Below are 26119 nucleotides of genomic sequence, written 5' to 3' on the forward strand. Positions count from 1 at the left end.
CAAGAAGAGAGGCCAAAAGTGTTCCTTTAGCCACCCCTGATACAACACACACCACCGCTTTGCTTCCACACAGGCATTTATGCACTAAAACGTCCTCCCAATTCCTCTGTCTTCTTCACACAGCACTGGCCCCCGTCGAGCAGCAGCAGCCTTCCTGGCTGGCATGTGAAGACTGTAATTTTCCGCCACACTTCCCCTGCTGTTTGCTGGCTCTTTCCTCGGTGCTGTGGAGATAGCGAGCAAGCGAACGGTGAACAAGGTGCGGGCCTCACCAGCTCTCCTGCCTCCCTGCGATTATTAATGCAGCAGCAGCCAGCGTGGCCGCCAGGTTAAAGCAGCAATCAGCGCACACTAAATAAGATCATTCACAGCCTCTTTAAAGGCAGACAGACAGAGCTGCAGTGAGACACACACAAACACACACACACACACACACACCAGCATACACATGGATGAAAGAAGGTGCAGGTGAATAAAAAAAGAAGGTACTGTGTCTGCACACTCACACACATATGGAAGAGTTAACAATTTAATAATATATGTATAAATGTAATACTATACAGAAAATAAGATAATGCATCATGTTAGCAGCAATGTATAATATAAATATATTGGGAGTGAACAATTAATAGTGCTGTGATTAATAATTCTCAGAGAAATTACGATTTGAAAGAATGCAATTTTCAAATCCCCTGAGCCGTGATTAAATCATAACTAACTAAATGTACTCAGCTGGAGTTAATGGGTTTTTTTGTGAATTGGCCAAACAACAACAACAAAAAAAACAATTTAGACTTGGCCAAAGATACCACACTCTGAATAATTTTGACATCTGAAAAAGTAAGTAGTAGGTTGTCTCTTTTAGTTAAAAAAAAAAAGGACCAACAGTGGCTAAGTGCTTTCTACATAAATGATCTAGAGCGCATCACGTAAATAGAGAGACAACTGCCAGACAGCTTGTGTGTGAGTTTATGGGATCTCCTGTCCATCTTTAGTGCATCATATTATTGTTTTAAGCTCCTCGCATGAAAAGCTATAAATTGCAACCTCCAGCAGCTCAGGCTGTGAAGCAGTTTGTTCTGTTCTGAGCATTAAAGTTGTGATTTTCCAGTAGCTTGAATTATTATTAAATAATGTTACCACTTTGTTTATTGTCTTAACAAAGGCGAACAAAATGCAATTTTTGAACAAAAGATTTATCAACTTACTAGAAAAAGAACTCCAGGAAGGACTCTAAGAATAAAAAAATATAGCTAGAGCTATATAGATTCTTTAACGGTTTGCACTGTCCAGCTAATTCAATTCAAAAGGGATAGGACCACATTGATTAATCGACATATTTTAATTCTATAAACAAATGTTTTCAAAGCTGAGAAAAACCTAATTCAGCTGCATTTTCCTGGAAGACTCTGCTTCTACAAGGTATGAATACTTAACTCAGCGCAATATTGACAAGTATATACAAGTAATGATAAAAATCACAATCTCGACATTTGAAATATTACAAAAAGTTGCAATTTCTGCAAACTGCAAATGGTTTCTCAAATCAATCAGTCTTAAGATAAAGTACACTATTCATTTATATACCACAAATACACATTCACAAACACATTGTTCATCAGACTGCTGCCAATTCTGAACCCCCATCTGCTGAAATATGCTGGCCATCTAAGTTTTGAGGTTATATATTAAAAATCAGCAAAAACACATGCACAAAGGAACATATATATATACACACACTGTACACAACAGATCACACAGACCCACACACACACACACAGGCATTACATTGTATATTTACAAACAAAAGGGCAAGCAATTTCAATACACAGTTCCGCTGATATGTAATCAGGAGTCAGTACCGGTGTAGCGTAGTAAGTATTTTAATAAATATTCAAAATGCTCACTACCAACAAACACAAACATAAAAATACAGTATGTAACATGCATATGACAAAGTATTAAATTTAGTTTCATTTGAAAGGTCTGTGCTCCTTTTAAAACTAACTCAGGTCCTTCTGAGGAGGTGGTGCTCATCAGGCAGTGTATGGTGAGAATGGAAATCAATGGAAAGGGGGTTGAAGTGTAAACAGATTATTAACACTGTGTTCTGTGCCCATTTCACTGTATTACATACCTCTATGATTCCCAATAGATGACCTAAAGCACAATAGATTTTCAGGCATAAGCTCTGCAGAAATCCATTGGTAATTTCAGCCTGATCAATTATCCACTCGAGCTCATCGCACCCTAAGTTTAGCTTGTTTTGATGTGCTGCTGTGTGCAACAATGACAAACTAGTTACTGTAGTTGAGCAGATTTAAGAAGAAAGAAGAAACTACACTATATTTTTAAAGTCTGTACTATTTAGTTGTTTAAAACATCTACTTACAATTCATTTCAAGGAAAAATAATAAAAAACAAAAAACATTCAAGCGTTACTTTTATGCCATAGCTGATGTTGACTCTAAGGGATTACTGAATAGATCTTCTTTGGTTGATGATAATCCGTAATCTACATTGTCATGAAATATCAAATGGAATATTTGCTTATAATTTTGTAAATCATTGTATTTGTATCATTCTTAATCTTATATTTGGGGGGTAGGCTATTCATGCTCTAAGTTACAGCTACAAACTGTAGGGTTGGGCAGGTTCCTGGTGTATGAGCTTAAATCGGTCTGATTCTGTGCAAATTGACTAACACAGTATTAGTCATTACGAGTTATTCTAGTAAATTAAAAAGAAACAAGCAGCTCTTGGCTATGTCAACCTATTAGTAGATGGTCACTACAATACTGTCCACAACACATGTAGCATTATCAGAGTAGCATCGTAGCTGATGGTGGTGCAGTATAAGCGGTGTCTTCATGGTATGTTTGTAAGTTAATTTGTAAAATACGTTATTGGAGAATTAATAAACAATTACCCCGCTGTTTTCCATTTTCATTATAACCCTAATATAACTCATGTATCATTGGCATCCCCCATGTAACTCATGCTTGTCACATCAGTTTGCTATGTTAACAAGGTAGCTAGCCAGCTAGTACAGTGAGTAATGTAGCAGAGGTCTGAGAAGCCTTGTTTTGATCCGCTCCCATTTGTTCTGATAAAGTTTCTGCATAACGCTGTTAATACAAAATCAACACTTCCTGCATCGGTTTTAAATAAAAATGCTTTAGCATTACATTGGGCAAAAATACTGCATTAGTTACAAACTTTTATTGTGAAACATTTACAGGAAGGTATTGTGGAAAACTTGCAACTCCATTCTCATTCATGACTCTCATTATGTTTCACTCGGGAGCAGTTGAGTCACATTCTAGTCCAGTCCGGTCTTAATATCAAACCAAACTGAAAATAAATTTACATGTGCCCAACTCTACTTTTAGTTTCAAATATCAAAATCCCTTCCAAGATTGTAGGATAATCTATACTGGTTGTGAAACACACGAAAACAGCAGAAGGCCATATCTAAAGTCCCTCTTTGGTAGGTCTGAGCTACTGTAGAAACATGACTACAGGACTAGAAAAAGGACTAGTGGTGTAAAAGGTCAATTCTAGGGTAACAAAAACATATCAATCCTTAGTTTCAGATGATTATACACTAATGAAAACAGTTATGCATATTATATTCCATTTCTGCCATATTCTGGACCCTAAATCTCACACACTGGTCCTTTAACGTAAGTGGATATCCAATTGCTATTCACTTATCACATCTGCATATAAGTGGATATCCAATTGCTATTCACTTATCACATCTGCATAATGTTAAAAATGCAACCGGCCACCCAGTTTTTAGCCATATAAGTGATAGGAATTCCAACTTTTGTTGTTCAATAGTATCTACTAACCAATGACTGTGGTTGCAATACTGCAATGCTAACCACATAAATCCTTTAACCTTGTTCTGCTCACCTCTTTGGCCTTCCTCTTACACAGAGTGAGCAAGCACATATGCCTGTTATGTATGCTGGCCTATCTTTTACTTCAGCCTTTTTGCTCTTATTATGGCAGGCACTCTGAACCTTCTTGGCGCTCAGCTATTGCAGTCTTCAGAAGACACCAAAGGGCACCCATCTGCTCTCCAGTGATCCACAGATTACTGATTAATCTCATCTCTATGTCTGACTAAGCATCTATGTCTCATCTGTGCAGCCTGTTGGGCACAGCTTAACTTAAATGTGATAACATTTTTTTTAATTTTATCAAAATAGCAGGACTATATACTAAACTCTCAAATGGATGACAGGATGTTGAGAAAGAGGAAAGACAAGCACTTAGAAAAATATGACAAACAGGCTCAGGAAGCTTCCTAACTACAATGCTCAAATTTAGAAAAACTAATAATTTTTAATTACTTTCAGTCATTTTTCAAGCAATAGTGCTTTCCCTTATTCCAACCTCCAGCCGTGATCTCATTTTCTCATTAATAGTAATTACATATCTAGGTTTTGGAGTGTATTTTCATTATCATCTTGGGCTTTAGAAACACAGTGTTCTGACATTTAATGGATCAAACAACTTTAATTAATTGATAATGAACTTAATTATTAGATGCAGCCCTATTTCAGAAACTTAATATACAAAACTCATAGTGCATCTACAGAATGTAAATCTACCTAGACATTAGACTCAACTGAACTCATCATAATCATCAACCATAAACCTGGCTGTCAATTCAACATGTTCATATCAATTACTGGATGTCTGAATAACAGAGTATACTGAATGCTCCATACTAACTGACTCCATGAATGCACTCGAGGCGTCAAACAAGAACATCATTATGATAAACGAAAGTTGTGGTACTTCCCTCTGGAAATGTATAGCCTGCGTTGTATTTCGTGCTGCATTGGGAGAGTTTATGTGAAGAGGAGAATTCCCTGCAGGATTCCATATAGTGATTTCTATAACGCTTTTTAATTCCACAGAGATGCAAGCAACAGCATCTCAACAGATGCTGTGACACAAAAGTTTGAAGTGACTGTGAGGTGTATGCCTGAATTCATCAAAGATTCTGAAGACACACATTGCTGACATGGTTTTCAACTATTTAAAGTTTTAATAGAAACACACTAACTGAAACACTGAGAGGGGACTAAACTGAAAAAAGGAGTAAGGAATAAAGTCCAATCAAATTTAGTGTTTGATAGGAAAGTAAGAATAATCACAGAGATGAAAAGTAATCCATTGCTTTTCCTTTTGTTTTTTTCTGATAGCATCATGTGCATTCATTAACATAAAGCATTTGTCCCATTTGTGGATTGACCAAACATTTTTCTCTCTGCAGAAACTAGCATTTTATTCTTAAGTGAATGAATTGCCTCACCTATGCTAAGTTGGTATTGCTAAGAAGCATCAGACATTTTAGCTGGCTAATACTGACTTAAGTGCATATTAATTAAAGACTAGGTAGAAAAGGACTGCATCATATTAATCCTATTAAACATCATCGGCTGTATACAATGCATTCCAAACCAAGATGTTATTCTGTACGTCAGTGATGTTCAGTTTGGGGAAAGCATCATCTGAAATATGAAAAGACAATCCAATATCGTTTTCAAGAAAGTCAAAGTCAGGGTCAAAGCTTTCAGTTTCTGACAAATGCTTTTCTCCTCAAGCTTTAGATAAAGTCTTATTTTGTGTGCATAAACCTTTCTAGCAAATACTGTAAGTAACTATACAGTACATGGTGTGACATTTACACCCAACCCTGATGTTAAGTGAACAGATAGAAATACCATGTGTAGAGGAGGTGAAGTGGGGTATTTTTTCAGTGCTCTGCACTTGGGATGGGATTGAGCAATGGAAAGGAAAAAAAAAAGAATAGCATTTAGACAAAGAGCGATGTTGAGTGAAGAGATGAAATGAGCATGATAGGTGGTGCAAAAAAAAGGGTTGGTGATTGTGTTGAGCCATCCATGTTGAGAGAGCGAGTGTTTTTCCTGCTCTGAGAGGGGGAAGAATAGTCACCGGGCAGATAGATGGGAAGAAAAAAAGCTTCTGTGGCACTGATAAAGTGACTGAGGACCACTACTGCCACACTTGGACAATTCCAGACACAATCTTCTCCCCTCTTTTCTTTTCTTTCCTCTGCTGCCAAACCCTGTTCTTGCAGGCATAATAATGGCTGTTTCTAGCCCCTCTGTCTCCCTCACACGCACACACACACACACACACACACACACACACACACACACACACACACACACACACACACACAATACATTCCAGAAACTGTCAGAGATGTGGAGAAAAGTAGGAGGGGAGCTAGTTTGGGATATAGTGAATTCCTGACAACCTTTCATTAAACAGGCCAAATTAGAGGTTTGTAAACCCCTCCAAACTTAGCCGCCCAAACTCATCCACCTCCTTCCTATCCTTTGTGGCCCCAGTCTGCTGATTCTGTATCTCAGGTCTGTCGGAGAAGGGTATCTCTTGAAGATTTTGAGCTAGAAACAGTTTCTGATCTGCACTCGCACATTATCACTGGAATGTAAAAATGCTTTCAGTCTGTACACCACAGGCTCAGATAAAGGGGAGGAGGGGGACATTAGCACAAAAGGTTCACAGTTGACGGCATGCAGATTTGCTGACGCCTGTAATAAAATAAGGCCAGCCGGGTGTGCAAGAGTTGACATTGCATATAGGTGTACTGCCGGGCATCTGCATAAAGAGCCGCTGCTTCTGCCAGAAGCCATCATGGCCTCGACAGATTAGAAATTGTGTGTGTAAGGATTCACCGCAAATAATGAGAAATGAGTTTTAAATTGTAGCTCAGGCACGGTGAAAGAAAATGGGCCCTGTCAATATGTGGTGTGTGTGATGCAGAGAGAGGCGGGCAGGAGTGAGAGAGTGTGTTAGAGGATTTAGGGGTGAGAGAGATAGGGAGAGACAGAGACAGAGACAGAGGGAGAGAGAGTGGGGGGATCAGGGGATGACTTTGTTTTGGTTTACTGCTTATTACCATCATAATCCTTTGTCCTGTTTTCCACTCTGCAGTCCGGGCACACCTCTCGCCTCGTCTCTGCGTTAGACACTGTGATTGCCTTGTATTTAAGAAGCCTTCTGTGAGCCTCTGTTCCGACAAATGCTTTTCCAATACCAATCACAGCTGAGTGCACCTCATTTGAATCTGTGAAAGGGGTTTTGATTCCATCAGCAGAATGCTCCTCCAAGCGCGTCACAGACCATTCAATACTGTGGCAACGTGTGAAAGCCTCAGAATATTCTCACCTAGTATATGCATACACTGTAAAGGGTTTGGGAGAGGGCTGCTTACCCTCTTCAAACCGTGTTGTTCATTAATCCCCCTTTTATTCTCTACATACGGCCTCATTAGCCGTTCTCCTTTATGGCATTTAGAAATTGTAAGCCGTGCTCCATGTGACTTTCAAATGTGTGATGAAACAGAAGCGTTTTACTGGTCGTAAACTTTGATGAGGAGTGAAAAAGGCTAATTGTACACTCAGCTTTAGTGTTTGATAGTGTTTATGCCACCTGGTCAACCTCTAATGTGTATGTATACGTTATGTGTGTCTGTATTTTACTGCATCTGACTGCGTGTGGTACAGACCAGCTGCTGATATCTCCACTGCAGCAGCTTGTTGACCTTCAAACTTATCAGCGCATATCTTTTGTCGGAGCAATTGCCTGCCTTTTGGTCTGTGAGGAGTTTGGATAATGCATCCAAATTAAAATCTTTTGTAAATCCCATTGCTTGATTGCTTGAGAGCCACTGAGAGTTGTTCAACATTAATGGTGAAGGACTTCCTGATTCCCAAAGTCATTTTCTCTTCATTATTCAGGCGTGTATTAGCACCTCTTGTTTTCCACACACAGATAACAACCTCCTACTAAACTGCTTCATACAAAACAGTTAGCTGCAGAGACAAACAGGTCATGTGCATCCTCTAATCTAAGTAACTGTGTCTCCAGTGTTAGGCTCAAATCTTAGTGGGGCCCTTCACATGCTCTGGGTCCATTTTAATGCAGCTTCCTTGCTACAGTCACATATTTTGTCATAACCATATATGTTATTTATACATTCCTTGTTTACAGTATGTCCTACAGCTTTCTAGGAAGACTGGAGGGTAGGACAGTGCTAGTCCGGTACACAGTATTGTTGATAATAACCAGAAATCATGGATTACACCTCAAAGGAAATGTTATAATGCCACACAAACTACTATTACGCATTAAGCTGTCATGTACATACTACATTTTTAGCCACCCACTGTGTGTGTACAGAGAAGTGGTGACATGTCCACAACAGCCACACCAGCTGTCTGCCATCTTCAAGCAAGCTGCGTGAAGATATTATATGCTGAATGCTGAAAAAATAAAAGGAATGCAAAGTGTGCAATAGAGGGTGTGCACGTGATGTCACCGTATGCGTAGTTACCAGGGTCACTTCCCCCACGGGTGCCAAACACAACCGTCAGCATCTGCTTTTATGCATTCACATGAAGAAAATTGCTAAAATGGTGAAAAAGACATTTTGCAATGGACTGCACAAAGAGATTCTGAACGAATTCAGGCAAAAGTTTTTACAAACTGCTGAAGGCGTAAGAGAAAAGAAGCCATGTAAGGTGATACTTTCTAAAGGGAAGTGTAACATGAACTGACCTAGAATGTTTTTTCAGAATGAAAATATTTTTAGAAAATTGTCCACAACGACCAGGGTATCATTAAAGTTCTTTTGACTTTTAATAGGCTGACCATTTCTGTATGAGAACACACAATTACAAGACACAATAATGTTGCAAAAAAGAATGTTCAGTTGTTTGAAACAGTTAGATTCAACTGAAAGCTTATTTTGGAGGCGCTTCTGGTGCAGTTAAATTGCTGCTTCTGGTGTTTAGGCTGTCCTCATTGATATGAAAGGGATATTATATTAGTGTGCATTAGCTTGAGCTAGGTGTACCTAATAAACTGGCATTGATATGATGTACATGATATGGGGCTTCAGGCTTTGTGCCAGTGTTCTGCCAGGCTGGAATTTTTCAAATTGAATAAAAGCATCTCAAATATATCCATGCAGGGCAGTATTTGATCCTTTTACAACAAATAAACTTTGATTGATACCAGACAATAGAATTACACAATTTAGTGGACAATTCAGTTTCCCCTTGTATTGCACTATCCATTCAAAGCAGCTGTATCAAGTTTGTCCTTACACCTGTTACTGTGAGATCAGTACCCTCAATATCAGGACGTTTGAAGCTGATATCTGAAGCCTTGCTATACATGTAAAATGTGGCAGTGTGACTTTTAAAACATGTGTCCCATGCTTTTACTCTACTAACTGAAGGAGCTGCAGGATTACGAAAGTAATTACGTTGTGAACTATGTAGTTAATAACTTCAGGATTGTAAGTATGTCAACATTTTACAGGTCATAGACAGCTAAGCAAAAGCCATGGCTTTTACTAGATATTAAAGAAGAATATTCAGTATTTAAATACAGAACGTAGTTGTTTAGGGCGTGTATTAATCAGCACGTATCCAGAGAAATACTGTTATTTGTGAGCATGTAAATATAATAAACTTAAACTTTCTTGTTTGTACAAGACTATTTTTTAAAGTTCTAGCACAAACACATTTTGTTTATCCTTAATGTGATCTTTTAAATGTCAGAGACATGGTGCGGAGTAAAAACATCCAAAAACATTTATCTGTTTAAATATATATCAAACATATAATACGGTACTACACCTTACCTATTATTGTATTTTGTTCAGGTTACAATGACTTACCAGGAGATAAGGTCTGGCTGTAATATTTGCTTGTCAGTGCCCATATGCTAAAATTAACAGGTATACTATCAAAAACAGGAACATATCCAACCTTGGAGTAAAAACAATGAAAATCCAGTGAAACAAAATGAAGCACTGTTGCAGTACAAATACAATATCTGTCAACTGCATGATTTTTTTCTGCTATATCAAACACAATTTCATGGGTGACATGGTGGAAGAGGATTAACACCTAATTTATATACCTTTAAAGGAAAGACTGACTGCTAATGCTGTAGCTCCTAATCCTCCCAGCACTCCGGGCATGGATGTGTTCAGTCTGCTAGCTTGACTCTGAGTGTGCTGGCTGGCCTGTATAGCTGATGACTTAAGTAGTGACTGAGGGAGTCCAAAGGCTACAGGGAAATCAAGAGTTGTTGTACCCAGCAGCCAAGAGAGAGACTTGACAGTGTCAAAGGATTATGTACTGTGGGGCACAACAATACTAATGGCACTTCTTTTGCATTATGATAATTGCCAAGACAAAATTGCCACCTAATTTATCCCTGTTTCTAATTATTGGGCTCTTCAATGCAAGCAGGCAGTGGGAGCAGAGCATTGGCAGGCAATTAAACTCCTGCAATTATGGCTCTATTGTAAAGCTCAGCTTTACCAAGGATTTGTAGGGCAGAGAATGATTGCTCTCCGATGCAATTAAATACAGGATAAATCTGGTGTAGACCTGTGAATGGATCTTTTAAAAGTTCACTGCTATGTTTTCTAACAAATAGTCACCAGCCAGGAAACCTAAACCAAGTCTGTTAAGGAGGTCAACCTGCCAAAAGAGCCACACCTACTGAGCCACAGCTGCATGTCTGTTACCGCACCCCCACTGGATACACATGCTTGCAACCGAACCGACTCTCACTGTGGTTCCAAAAAAACAAAAAAACACAACCATTTGCATAGAGAGCCATTCCAGGGAGGCATGCTGGGTAGGATTAGTGTTCTTCTTCCTCTAGTGTGTCGAAGTGAGCAGTGACCCGATGCAAATGTGTGCACGAGGAAGTTTAGAGTTATGAACTGTGGGATACAGAGGAGCGTGGCCATCTGGAAACTCAGTGACAGGAAGGTGTTTATGAGAGACTGGGGGGAACAAAAAGCCACAACCTACTTTGTCTCATTTTGTTGTACAGAAGCTACTGATCCAGTGCGCTGTTACTAAAAGGCTGGTTTAGGACCCACAGGAGGAAGATATAAATTGGTTAATAAACTGGTTTGAGAAATAGTAATATCCAAAGCTGCAAATTGTACGATCTGAAAGCTGAAACGGTAAATTGTGCCAGATTAAGCCCCAGAAAATCAATTTTGGGATAAATAAAATAAAGTAGAATGAATACTAAATATTAAAAACCTAAAGTATCTATCCGTTTCTGTGTCAGATGGATTTTTAATGCATCATCAGTGATGGAGGACTGAGGACAGGTGTGCTTGTTTACAGACTTCAGTGATGTACTGACTGGGCAGTATTTGCACTTGGCTCACACTGGACCCTCCTGCATGCAAAATCTTCATTGGCCCAACTTGAAATCTTGGCAATAAGCAGCTGCAAAATACAAAAAAACCCTGACATGCCAGAGGTGTAGACACTCTATAGCAAGTCACAAATATTATACAGTGATGGTCTGCATTGGCGTATTTTAAATGTAACTGCGCAGATCTTAATTTCAATTGTAGAGTCAGATTTCTCCCTCAGGAGTTAGTAGAGACCACAGCAGAGATAAAAGGAGAGTGAATATTGGGCTCACCTTCGCATGGTGGACAGTAACACAATTTCAAATAAATGCAAATATTACTCTGTGTCTGATATATGTGTAACTAAGAAGTTCAAGGTTGACACTTTTGTCACATCAACTTCATAAGGTGATAATATGTACAGCTGGGATGTCCATGCTAAGCCTGCCTCATCTTACGCACAAACACAGAGGGAATGGTTTTCCATGCACAGGACAGAATGTTTAACTTGGTGACATGTTGTTGATGTGCTAGTTTGGACAAACTACAGTAAAAGCTGCCTGCAGCTCTTATCTCACAGTTTACACTGGCTGCTTCCTATTGTACCATTCCTTCTTGTTAATATTTAAAAGACATCTGTTGACAAAAGAAACCCCAAAATGTCACTCCATTGTTGTGTAGAACCTTTTTTTTGAGTGAACAACAGCACCACGAACAAAGAACTGCTAGCCCTGGTGACAAATACATTGCATTTCCTGCTGTTGCCTTGCAAGTTTGCCATTTACTGCGTTGGCAGTGACAAATAACACTGACATAGCTGAGAGTGATCAGTAAACTGGGAGGCTTCTATCAGAAAGATGAAGTTATGAACAGTTCTGTTTCACTGGATCATCTGTATGTATTGTTTACGTTGAGCGTGTGCAGAAAGAATGAAAACTCCTATGGAAAATATCTAGATATTAATTTCACGTTGAATGGCTTTCTCTGGGGGGGAAAAAACTATAAAATCTATAATTAAAACATGCTAATAATGTTTGCAGAGATTCTGATGAAAACAAATACAAAGAAAAATGAAAGCCAACATCTGCCTGAAAAGCTGTGTGATACTAAGAACATATAGTGCATAGCTTTGTCTGGTGTCTCAGATGTTGATGCTTACAAGTATCTTTTTGTTGTTTGTTGTGTGTCTGTTGGTTTGTTTACGAATATACACAGAAAGTAGCATTGTCTTCCGACACTTAAAGGTAGAGAATTAGTGAATACTTGCTATGAGGCATTAATTTAGTTTTAGCATTTGTTGCAGCACAGCAAATTAATTCTTCATGTAATTGATCTCAATTTTTCTACAAAGTCCATTAACTTTTATCCCGAGGCCAGACAAAACAGAAGCACCAAACGCAAATGTGATTATCAACTGCCGCTCCCATTTTAAATTACAGTCGGTGCTGTTAATCAAAGTGTGTTATATACCTAAAAGCAGAGATCACCAGGGTTGAGCTGCACCCCGTTCAATTTAATGTTGAACCAAAAAATACCAGCCTTCTTATATCATTGTGGCAAAAACGTCAAAACGTTTGTTCGGTGGTGTGATGGCTTTGTAAAGCCGTTTAGTTGATGAAGCTAAAGACATAACTTTCATTGACAGGCCTCATAAATCAAAAGTTGCCATGTCTGTTTTTTTGTCTACCATATGCTGTCACTTTTTACACATTCTAATTGCTCAGGGTTTCCAAGTGCATAAACTTTTTTTTTTTCCCTCCTTATCGCTTCAGGCAGTATTGCAAACTGTACATTCTGAACCCTCTACCTTTGGATTCATCTTTTTCATGCCCTTCCCCTATTTCTCTCTCTCATGTTCCTCTTTCACAAGCATCTTCAATGAAAGTTTCCTGCCACTGTGTGAGACACATCTGCATTGCAGTGCCGAGGGGAAAGCAGTGGCTGGAGGAGAAGAGACATGTATGAATAGGCTGAGACGGAGATCCGAAAAAGAGAAAATGAGAATAAAAAAGTCTGACCTATCATTTACCAAAATAATGGATGGCATGAGTGACAGGAAAACATCACTTCACGCATCATTTGGTATATTATACTAGTGTTGTTTCGTATTATTTTTTCTGCCTTTGACAGAAAAAAACATGCCCATTTAAAAAATCTAATACAAACACAACCATTTGCACCTCAAAGTGCTGTCACAGGGAAATCACAGAGAGGGTCATCCACCCCCACCTCCCTCCAAGCCTCTGAGCCTCCCTGTTATTAATGGCGTCATCATTTTTCCTCTGCTCACTCTATTTCCCTTCTGATAGTGGGGCCTGCTTCATCGTGTTCTGCCATGTTTCTGTAATTGCTCCAACAGCCTGCCTTATGCTGAGCATATAGTTTTTGTGTGTGTGTGTGTGTGTGTGTGTGTGTGTGTGTGTGTGTGCGCGCGCGCTTACCAAGTCGATGTGCACGTGTCTGTAAGTGTGTGCATATGCATGTGTGTGTGCGTGCTGCTCTGTCCCCCCACAAGGGCCGGCTGTGAGTTTGTGGGGCAGAACCGAGCCGCGGGCGAGCTCCACACGGAGCAAAATGACAGCCTCCAGGCCACCATTGGTTGATGACCGTGAAAACACTTGCGGTTAACGTAAAGTGAGAGACCGGCTGTCACAGTGAGGCACGGCGCTTATGTGCAGCCCTGACAACAGCACGACAAGCCTCTTTACAACTAGACTCTGCAGTGCTGCAACAAACAACAAAGGGACAGCCATACAATTCATAACAGCAAGCACTTCAGACATCTGAAGTACAAAGTAAAGAGGGAGAGGAGCAAGACACAAGCACGATTATTTGTCAAAGTGTTTGGGAATAAATGTTTTTTTCTTTACTTAAATTCTGGTGGATGCCTAGACTATCGCAGATGCCAGCCAAGGTCAGATAAAGCAAGGAGTAAGTGCTTAGAGAACCACGAGAGCAGAGGCCAGCTCTGTGGAGGAGGTGTGAAGGAGTGAGTGGCCAAGCGTGAGCGCCGCTGCCTCTACCCATCAATAAATGCAGCCACTTAAAAAAGAAAAAAAGTGCTCCTCTCAAAAAGGTCAATACATGGCACTCCTGCAAAACTCTGATGGTGTTATTTAGCCATCTAAAGAATAGTTATCCCTTTGATGGAGACACAAAAAGTTGTGAATGTGTGTCTGAGAACACATTATTGAGAAACGTGCATTTTTTTTCTCAGATGCTGAATTGCTTAATCTATCACATCACCGCCAGCAAACAGGTTTCTAAAGTTAAACCGAGAAGCAATAAATCATGTGCCAACATCATGTAGTAAGGAGGGACGATTACACAGCCGCTTTTATCATCAATTTTAACCTCTGTGGTTAAATCAGACTTCTTGTACCCCCTGCCCTTTCGCATTGCTTTCTTGTCTCCTCACGCTCTTTCTCTGAACACACACACGCATGCACGCACACACACAAACACAGTTTATTATGCAGTAACATTACCAGATCCCCTTAGGCAGCTGTGCATCTCTGTATGACTGATGAGGGTAATTTCTCCCAAACAACAGAATGATCACTTTGGTGGCGAGCGCCACAGACCCCTCCTCCTTCCCCCTGTCTTTCCTCTCTCCTGTTTTCTTTTTAGCTTACAAAAAAAGACAAGAAACAGAAAGATATTTGTTACTACGTCTCCTGCAGTGTCTGGAATGGTTGCGGTGGAGATTAACGGCTCTTCCACTCCAGACATATGAACTAAAAAAAAAAAAAAAGAAAGGAAAAAAAAAAAGTTAATCACTCCGTGGATACATTCAGTCTACTGATTTCCATTCAAACTCTGCTAATAAAAGACATTCAGAACCAGTTTCCACTTTGTCAGCTAGAGGTGTGGGGGCTTTCCCTTATTTTTTCGTTGATTACCATAGGGATCCAATATAATACACATGCCACTGTGAATTAGCTTCACGGTAAGGACTGGCCTGAGCCACAGTGAGTTTATACTGTCTGTGTACTACTGTGCACCATGGGATATACTGAGCAGAGAGTAGTTAGGACTTGTCTGCCTCTCTCTCTTGGCCTTGTAGGTTCAGCCTCAGTGGGCTGTCTTTACCTATTCTCCCATCTGTCAGTCACACACAAAAACAAATCCACCTGTCGACCGGGAGACTGGGCTGAACAGGACGATGCTACAGCTGTCTGGGCCTGACTTGGTGCAGAAGGGAGCGAGCCAGCGCCCTCCACTGGTGATGGAAAGCCCATTAAGATGCTTATTACCCCACCTGTCAGCCCCATCTCCTCACCTGCACAGATACGGCAGACTAATGAAGACAGTCACATTTAATACAGCACCTTGAGCATGGAAGTCATGCCTCTATGCTTTTTGTGGTCCTTGTGTCCTTGATCGCAAGGGCTCTCCAGCCTTGTAACAAATATAACAATCCATGCGTTAAGAGACAGGCATTCTTACCGCGCCACTTGATTGCCCCAACAATGAAGCTATTAATGCTGCATTATGTAAATTGTAATGGTCACAAACATCTAATAGGATAAAGGCTAAGTACAGTGCAATTTAATGCTGCTGACTTTCAGTGGCTCTTTGAAGGATGTTTTCAATTATAACAGAGCTAATTTAATTCATTGTTTCGTAGCTGAAAATGCATTTTTAAAGGTTGACTGAGTCTCTATTTCAGAACTCAGGTTTAATCAGTCATGTACATTGAACACTGGAATGTCCTCTAAAGAGATTGACAAAGTTGCCGGGGATCTGCGTTCTAGGTTTTAAAGGGACACAGTAGCCCTGCCCTTCTCTTTTTCCTCAGATGGCAGGCTTCAGTTGTGAAGGGGAGGGTGTTCATCTAAAAGATGAAAAGACCTGCGCCTTTAAGAGGGCTGTCTCCCCTTTCCCTCATGCTCCCCCTCAACCACACAGACACTCCTCCTGTGAGCATTTGTGAGGCAGCTCCTGTCCCTTATGTCTCTTTGTGGGGAACAGAATAGACTTCCCAGAGCATCACTGGAGACAAGACAGAGCTCTAGGGAGGACACCCCAGGTGCAGACCTCCATGCAACCCTGGCCTCAACTACTGTGGATGCCCAGATGAGCACAAGAAGAAGAGACGCAGACCCACTCAAGCTGGAGTAAAACATCCAAAGGTCCAATACAGGAGGTGGAACAGCTGGACAACCCAAGAGGTCAATTTTGAGTTGAAGGCGACATGATCAGCAGATCAAAATAAACAACGCTGGACTGGATCACTGAGAAAAAGGTGGAGTCTTAATATGAGCTTTTAGTTTCTATTTAGAAAAGTTTTGTTTAAGAAGAATCAACAAAGTACTCCGTATCTTTTGCAGCTTAAGGATAAAAGCACCATATAAAATATATAAACGAAGGAAAGAGGATGATTTAGTTTAGTTTTTTTATTATTTTTTATCTATCTCCAGAGCACTTTCCAAACAGTCATTTGTGGTATGAAATTGAGATGCTCTTTAAAGAACATCTTAAATGGTCCCGACAGTGCTCTTAATTCACCAGCTAGGCGTTTATCTTATTTCTCCAGCTCTTTCGGAGAGGGAGCATTAAAGACTTCATTGATATTGCTCTTGGGGAGTGGGTTTCTTATATGAAGTCTTGAAACTTTACAGCTATTGACTAAAGGAGGAGAAAAAGTGTGACATACGTAAGAATGATGTTGAGCTGTTTTCCATGTGGGGAAAGTACGTGTCTCGACTAACATTGTGGTGGACCATTGAGGACAGAAGAAATGTTCACAGGGTGTGGAGTGGTCAGTGGCCAGAACCAGTACTTTAACCGGCCCCACCCAGGACTAGAGGTGAACAGACCGATCCAAATGGAGAATGGGGTAACCTCCGGGACCTGTTCTGTCTACCAGGATCAAACGTACAGCAATGCTGGCCAGCCAGCAGTGGTGCACAGTGTTTCCACCCCGCTGACACCACTACCAGTCCCTCCCCCTGCACTCAAACTAGGGCAGGAAGGATTCAAGAAAGTCTGCCGAACTGAGGAGGACAGCCCTTGTCCCTTTCCAGGACTGGCCTCTGGGGTGCTAGAGATGCGCGTGAAGGAGGGAAGTAAGATCCGCAACTTAATGGGATTTGCCATGGCACGGATGCAGGGAGAAAAGGGTGTAAGTGGGGGAGGTGAGAGTGGTGGTGGGCTCAGGCAAGTGGTCTTTACTGGGTCAGGCCGTGCAGTCACAAAGACCATCACCTGTGCTGAGATCATGAAACGAAAAGTGGGCTCTCTGCACCAGCTAACCAAACTGCGTTACAAAGTGGTGAAAGAGGTGTGGGAGAGTGCTGAAGGGGGGACATCTGAGATGACAGTGCACAGGACTGTGCCCTCCATCAGCATCCTTCTTTCCAAAGACCCACTGGATCCCCAGGAACCAGGCTATCAGCCTCCAGAGACTCTCAGTGCATTGTGGGAGGAGAAAGAGGGTGTTGAATCTTCATCGCAGACAGCATGCAAGAGATCTCATGGACCTTTGCCATATAGCAGCTTCCCTCACTCTAAGAGAGTGTGTTTGGGGGAAGGAGTCTCGGTCCACCCTCCTCACTGACTGGCTGAACTGGTGTCAAACAGTGGAGAGGATTGAATCAGAGGAGTTCATTTGACGCTGCCCCCCATTCAAGCACAATGCTGAGACAATCAGAACACTCACTCAGACAGAACAGTGCTTTTCTCAGAAGAACTGAGTACCAATTCCAGCCTCCAGAGGTCAGTTTGACTGGGACCTGAAAGCTTGCCTCTGTACATACAGCATTTAAGGGATGTGTTTCTCGGCACGTCCATAATAGTCTTGCACATCCACAAAACAGTGATGATTTGTGCTACCGTGCTATAAAATCTTTAACAGATTCACATCCATTTTCACACTGACAAAGAAAAAGCCATGAATAGCACAGGTTCCAGATTCCTGCTTGCAGTAAACTATCTACAGCCTGTGGTCAAAATCATTTATTAGCATCATGGTACAATCATCTCTATTCTTCCATGTTCTTACGTGTAGCCTTTAAAAGTACACAAAGTAGACCCAAGGACACAAAATAAAAATAGCGCTTAAGCCATTGACGGTATGACAAATGCAAAACATACCAATTTTATTTGTCTGTTTATTAACGCTCATGAAAACAAAAATTAAATAAATTCTTTTCTTTCCAATGGAAATTTTGTTCTGTATTTCATCTTCCTTACTCACACATCACTGAATTTGCAAAGTTCTGATTGAACAGAAAATCACAGTGTGCTGATCTTTTGATAAGAATAACTGCAGTGAAATTTGCCTGTAGAAAAAAGCTGATTTAATGACAAAGCTGTTGATAAGGCACAGCTCCTAAACCAACCCAGGCTGACAGATATGCCTACGGCAGAAATACAAGCACAGATTATCATTAAGATAACAACATAACATCACACAACACAGTGGAGAAAAGGATTAAAACTAGGGTTGACAGAGCTTCACACTATACTGCTCCTGCAAAATATGAAACCAAGGAAACACACTATTCTCGTTCCCTTTCAGCCAATAGGCCTACCCACCCACCATATCTATTGTATAGTACAATTTTCCTCTTCCGCTTTATTCTACCATTTCTCAAGCAAAATAATATGCTGAGCAATCCGATCTAAAAAGAGATAAGTTTTCACAGTAGCACTATACTGCTGTAGTTGACTGACATAATAAATGGAATGGCTGCAGACTTTCTCCAGTTGACTTTTTTATGTATTGCCTCTCTGCATTTTCATACCATGAAGACACTATTTTAGTTGTTAAAAAAAAAAGGTGCCTCTCAGTAATTGCTGAAGCTTAACTGGATGCTGCAGACGTCAATGACAATCGAATCAAAACTTAACTCCAAGCAGAATGCACAGTGGCCGAAATAATAAAAAAAAATAGTTAGGTGTATGTATTGAATTTTAATGATTAAAAGATATATTTCTTTAGAAGTTGTCCGAAACAAAGACAAGCAAAAAAATAAAAATAAAAAAAGACATTCCTGAGAATTATTTTCAACCAATACTTTTTCCACTTAATCAACCATGTCCTTTGGGGATAATAACTTAGACAAGTGGAACCTTGTCTCAAGCTTTTACTGTTGATCTTAATGAAAATCTGCAAACGCAGATGTCGCCTCCTAAAGTAAATTAATCAAAGTGACTTCTAACTGGAAGAAAATTCTGTTACAGCTTTAAATGAAAAAAGGAGAGTTCACCGCTATGGTATTAGCGTTCAAATTCGTCTTTGAATGGAATACAAATCATAACATTTCATATAGTGGTCAGCCAGAACTTTAACAGTCTATGGGAGACATAGTGATTAACCTCCCTCTCGATCCCATTAAATGAATCAGAGCACAGAAGAGCACCCAAGGTTGAATAAGAAATGCTGCGACTGCAATACAGCACACATGTAGCAAACTGTGTCCTCAAGACTGCTGGAAGGTTATCACTTCATGTCATTGTTATCACAGAGTTAACAGCTTTCACCCAAGAGCCTATGGGACAGTCGGTTTGCGATGCAGGTCAAAAAGATAATGCAGCTATAAGTAAATGTCTGTTATCTGTTATCAAGTATTAAGAATTCTGGGCCAAGTGCAAAATGCAGTGGGGGTAATTAGGGATAACGGCATAGCGTACCTGAGTGAGAGAACAGATAAAACACACTGACAAAAGCATTATTCCAGAGCTAAATCCAATGTGGCTGGCACGAAATAGCATGGCGGAGAAGTCAACAAAGTGCATTATAAGAATGTGGACAAGGTTATTCACAGGCTGAGAGTCTATTTTGCCAATAGTGTTTGTTTTCAAAGATACAGTCAAGGTGGATTTGGGATTTGAGATACAGGCCTCGGTCTAAAATGTACTATCTGTGCTTGGTTTATCTTGTAATATATACTGTATATTCAGCATATTTAAACTAAGTGCACAAAATGTTTAACCTGCTCTTTCTATGGCAGACTAGTTAAAGAAAAACAGGTAAAATCTTGACCACTGATCACCAAGTTACCCATACTTCTTGTACCTTGAACGACATGTACATAAAGGCACACACAGACTGTGTATATGTGACTATTGAAATATGACAATTTCAACTGTTAATTCAATTTAAAAAGATACATCTAACAGGATAATGGATGGCATTAAAAACAAATTGTTTTGTTTTTTTAAATGCTTGCTTCAAAATGGTAATGTAGCAAAAACTGTATTTTACTTACTAAATATGTACACATATATATGTACACACACACATATTAATTAAGATATTCAACCATTAATACAGACAAAATTATGTTAAGACAATGGTTATAGTTCTGGTGGACACAAGTGTAACCTTCTATTTACCAAAGCCAATTCTACATGCAGTGAATGTGAATACATTTATATTGAAGTTAACATAATGAAAGTGTTGGCACTCTATTTTTCTCGTCTCTGCCGCTGCAGCAGATGAGAGTGAGGTCTCTGGGATGGTGTGGGAGTTCGCTATCTCCCAGCCTCCAGATGGCTCCGTCTTCTCTTATCTAGAAGAATGGGTGCTGCCTCAATTTTTCAACTCGCCTTATCTGGGAATCCTTTAAATTGAATATTTACTGGGCCTATGTTTTCTGCCTGTGTTAGCCCTCTGAAGTCGACATTCCTCTTGCTTGTCGAGACAGGCCAAAGGTTTTTCTCACTCATACACTCTCTTTGTCTGCCTTGTCAAGTAATGGGGCAGTGATTGATTATGTGATTGTCAGGAGAGAATGGAAGGTGAAGCAGTTAAGCAGAGAGCAGAGGAGACATATTAACGAGTGGCCGTAGAGGGAATACGTTTAACAATAGAAAAACGTACTTTACCCAAACATGGCATCAGACAAACCTTTTATTTTATGTCAGGAGTAAAATAGATTAAATTAATCACTTTCTGAAAAGTCTATTGTTTCCCGCACAGTGTACACTAGAGGTTAAGAGAACACTTAAGCAGCTATTGAAAACATCTTATTGCAATATGACTGGCTGTGGTCTATCTGCATAAACAAGCCGTGCCACAGCTACTCCCTGGTAAGTGTCTGGAAATGTCTTTTCAAAACCATTTTGTGAAATGCCTCCATGTTGGATTAATCAGCGCAGCTGAGGATGTAATTGCTGTGCTGAAGTCAAAGCTGTAAGAGCAGATAATGAACACTGACTACAGGGCTGCCAGAATCCAGGGCGAAAGAAATGAGAAGTTCAGAGACCAAAATGTCTTCAGCATTCTTTCAAAAGCCCTCATAGAAAACGAGGGCACACTGTATTTACACTAAATAAAGACCAATATACATATACCAATATCACCTATGACTTAGTCGTTGCTAACACAGATATGTTTTGACAGCTACATTGTGTTGAATTTAAAAACGCAAATTGAAGCAAAATTACATTCGCCTTTAGGATTTTCTCAAGCTCTTTAAATTATTTTGCATGTTTTTTTTTATATGTTAAGTGACATGCACTCATATGTCACTTCTGTGTATTATGTAGGTATTTGATTCATTTTCTTTCATCCAAGATGGGCTTACAAAAGGTGAAGATAACCAACCGGAGTTTGTTCTGACTGTTGCTGCCCTCTGGTGGAGAAATAAATTCACAGACAAACGCAGAAAAAGATTCATCTCTCTACTCAGATGTCCTTATTGGTAGAGCTATATTTGACAGGCATCTTTTGTCCCGTAAATGAGTGGGTTTGCAAAAGATAAAACGGTCACAGAATAGATTATTATCTGTCATCACGTTAATTTAAATTAATCATTTAACACTGCTTTGACAACAAGCAAATGGGAACTGTGGGCGACACTTTATTTCCAACTGCTTAAAGGCAAACTCAATGCTAACAACATCTACACCAGCAAATATAGCCTTTTTTTGTTTTAGTAATGGCCAGTAAAAGGTGGAGATAGGACAGTTCTATTTTTATACTTTTTCATCTTGAAAAGTACACAGTAATGGTGAGCTGGAAACGAGGACTCCCTCTGACTGGTCCAGCCTTTGCCCTCTGACGCCAAAGGTTTCTTTTGTTTTGCTACTCAGTACTGTTAGTAATGAAAAGCTTATGCCTTTCAGTGTTATTGGATCCCCCATCCCAATGCGGTCAATTTAACCACTGAAACAAAGGCACCATGGTCTTAAACACCTTGCCCTTGAAACAACACAGAAGTAAACATCTCTCTACAGACAATCCTGCAACTTCGTACATCGTACACAAAGTATGAATAAGCAGTATAACTAAATATTAGTACGTTATGTAGTTTGTTATGTTTCATGGTTTTATAACAGTTATTAAAAAGTGCAATAAATATATTCAGTTTTCAGGCAGTACAGATAGAAGTTTATCATGAAACCTTGAGTAGCAACCAGGGGGAGACTTCTTTGTTTAATATCAGCTTTGACTTTCTTATATTACAGAATGTTACAATCATTGCACTGCATATTTTCAGTCCATATTAGAGGTAATGTTATAGAGTTTTATTTTACTGTAATTCTTTTTTTAATCTATTTTAGTTATTGTATAATAGGTAAACTATATAATATTATATTTGGCCTAATTGTTCTTAATTGTACTTCTCACCCAACTTGTTTTGGAGATTTCTGTGAAATAACTGCTGTAAAACAGTAATTTCCCTTTGAGATGAATAAAGTACTCTATCTTCTAGAGCTAGGAGCCACTTTTACACAGCCTGTTCAAAGTGGGATTGTTGCTCCATTATTCTGTCGTTCTGTACAAAGGTATCAAGAAAAAAAATGGGGGGTCATTGTTGTTCCACCTCTGAGATAGCAGCAGAGATAGTAACAGAAAAAGCGGCAGTACAAAAGGGTGAGTCAGCAGGACAGGACACGTGTGTAGTTAGCCTGCCGATGTGCAAGACAAACAGCAGCAGAAAGTGATGCGTGATGCGAGCAGAGGAAACAAAGAGTTACAGTTAAAGGGAAAAAAGGCTGCAGCTTCTCAAGAACAAAGTAAAACAAAAAAGCCTGGCAAATACTGATGAAGAATTGATTTTCGGTTTGAAGTTTAGCAGTGCCCAGTGTTGATCACAAACATATAAGCCCATTAAATATTCATAACAAGAGGAGAATGTAAAATAGACTGTAAAATAATAGATGTTTCATACATATCGATCATCTCAGCATTTAAATTAAAACAATTATTAACTTCTGACATGGCTTTCTAAATCTGATTTCAAATCTGTTTGTTGACATGTAATTCTGTCATTCAAAATGCACTTTTTAGAAACTAATATTAAAAGTACCACAATTCAAATTCCACTATTTATATCACTGGCATTCATTGTAAATAAAAAAAAATAAAAAAATAATTGAGGTCAGTGGCATTTCTGAATGAAGTAGTTGTATTTTACTCATGGTCAGCTAAAGGGTTTTCTGTGAAGCTATCTCTGTTTCATTAGGGCTTTAAAGTAAACATCATTATTTAAAAAAAAATCAATTTTCTCAAGTGATTCACCTGAAGTGATTGCTTGACCTAACTCCAGAACCCATACTCTGCACGACATAATTTAAAACAAAAACCGTAGCCAGCCACACAAGAATTTGGCTCAAGTTCCCCTCATCAAACTATTAAAACTAGTTAGGGATCTCTCGTGTCTCCAGTCACATCCCATACCAAGGTCGACAATAAGACTAAATGATTTGGTTAATTTGAATTCAAACAGTGTCAGCTGGGGGTCCACTCCGCGCAGTGGGAGGATTGGTAGAGTAATATCAACACAGTTGTGATTACTCCATTGAAGCAGTAGGGTGCTCCAATCAGAGCCGAATCACTCTCCTCATTACAGACTACAAGGCCAAATCTCAGTGGGTGGACCAAAGAATCAGGCTTCGTATCTCCCCACTGAAATTAATTGAAATTCATTTGTGGCACCCTGATGTTCTCCATCAGCACCAGACTCCCTCACATTTGTGCAATACACACCGGATTCCCTAAGAGCCAGCAATATCAAGTTTGGAATCATGTAAAAAGAACAGATAATGTTCTGGACCTTGGCATTCAGGACATATTGTAAACTGCAGTTCACAGTATCAGATGTAAGCCTCATCTTTCGAAGAGCGATTTTTGTTAAGGCAAAGCAAAGTAATCTGACCAGTTATTGCTCCAGTAGAGTGGTACTTGATTGTATTTACGCTTGCACAGACAGTGGAAGACGTGTGGAGGAAGCACAGTGGTATGCAAAAATGTGATGAATAGGCATGCCTTAATCCATACATGAGGAACTAATACACCAAACGCCAAAGCTGCCATCCTTGTTTTACATCAGATGCAGCCCTCAAACTCCACATTAAAGATAATACATAATACATTCAAAGAAGACACTGCTTACAGACCACATGCCAAACCACTACTCAAGCAAAAGGGAAAACACAATAAAAACCACCCATTCTCTGTTCCCATCACTACTCTGAGAAACTTGAGCTCTTGTCTACTAAGTGTTCATCACGACTGAAACAACATAAGATGTCTCTCAGACAGAAGGCTCTCCTATAACAAATTTCTTTAATACATTTCCTCAATGGGCAGCAAGATGCCATAATAATATCTAATAGTTAACAAAAAATAAAGAGGGAACATCTGCGTTACACAGAGCTGAAGTCTGTTCAGTTACACCTGGCTAAAAAAACTTGTTGATGATAGTTTCAGTTACTAAGCTAAACATACTTAACTTAAAGGTTTAGTGTGTAGGATATAGAAGCATTTAGTGGTGAGGCTTTAAATTGCAACCAACTGAATATCCCTCACCTACCCCCCCTCCAAGTACTGTATGTAGGAGAGACTACGGTGGCTGCAAAACTCACTAAAACACAAAAGGCCCTATCCAGAGCCAGTGTTTGGTTTGTCCATCCTGGGCTACAGTAGAAACATGGCAGTCTGACATGTAAAAGTTTCTTATTATTCATACACTAATCAAAACATTCTTATGTTATATGATATATTTTATTAGATTATATTATCTGTATGGCATATCTTGCCCTAAAACTTACACACTGATCCTTTAAGGCAAAAAAGGTTTGTTTTGTTTAGTTTTTTTTTCCAAAATTCAAAGCCAAACTTTATTTAACAACACTTACCCATGGTTTGACGATTTGCAGTATCAAACGTTCTTCATTTCAGCTACCAAAATATTCTGCATGCTGTACTAAAAAAAGAAAAGAGGGGGCATGAGCCAAACAAAGATGGTTGGAAGCAAGCTGTGAGCGTCAGAAAACATGTTTTTTTATTATGTTTTCTCATCTGTATCAGTCTTCTCCTTTTCTGTCGTCATCAGACTTACTTTTATCACTTTCCATGGCCATGCTTTATTTGGTCAGGTCGCTTCTGCCACTTTTGTTAAGTATTTCTTCATGCGTCACCTGAAGCGGCATTTGGGGTTTTTTAAAGTGTTGTTAGACCGCTTGTTTTTTTAACGAATAAATATTCCTACTCAGACGTAAACATCAGGGCCAAAAATACAAATCTAAACCTGCGCTATCCTGTTGACATAACGTAGCAATTATGTTATTTGGTTTACAGAAGGCAACATGAACCGCATGTCTCAATGATGCTTTCAAATGCGTCTCGTATGTCCCCGTTGACCGAGGCAACGCGGATAAATAATCATAAATAACTTGTTTACTATTGATCAGCTAGTAAAACGATAAAGAAACATCGCAGCAGTTAAAATCCACCTAGAGCTGAGTCTGTTGCATTATTGCTGCTCCCATTACATAATTAACTCGTCTCTGTCGGTTGGCTGGTTGGAAATTTGAGTCTATTATGTTTTCCCGGTAGTTTTTCCGATAGGACGTGAATGCAGCACGGCGGGCAGGTTTGTTTGTCTGGGCGGAGAGCTCCGT

General features: G+C 39.7%; 1 protein-coding gene and 1 long non-coding RNA gene across 2 annotated transcripts; one reads left to right on the forward strand and one right to left on the reverse strand.

Moving 5' to 3' along the window:
* On the reverse strand, nucleotides 1-25659 carry LOC113746261 (uncharacterized). The gene is made up of 3 exons (XR_003462707.1): nucleotides 25558-25659; nucleotides 25355-25422; nucleotides 1-224 (listed from the first exon to the last, which is right to left on the reverse strand). It is a non-coding gene; the product is annotated as an uncharacterized LOC113746261 (long non-coding RNA).
* Nucleotides 16168-19096, forward strand: LOC104926952 (Ribonuclease P protein subunit p25). Its single transcript, XM_019263778.2, has one exon. The coding sequence runs from the start codon at nucleotides 17001-17003 to the stop codon at nucleotides 17817-17819; it is 819 nt and encodes a 272-aa protein (XP_019119323.1). The 5' UTR covers nucleotides 16168-17000; the 3' UTR covers nucleotides 17820-19096.
* Nucleotides 25660-26119: the final 460 nt, after the last annotated feature.

Source organism: Larimichthys crocea, chromosome VIII, assembly GCF_000972845.2.
Source record: "Larimichthys crocea isolate SSNF chromosome VIII, L_crocea_2.0, whole genome shotgun sequence".
Classification (NCBI taxonomy): domain Eukaryota; kingdom Metazoa; phylum Chordata; class Actinopteri; family Sciaenidae; genus Larimichthys; species Larimichthys crocea.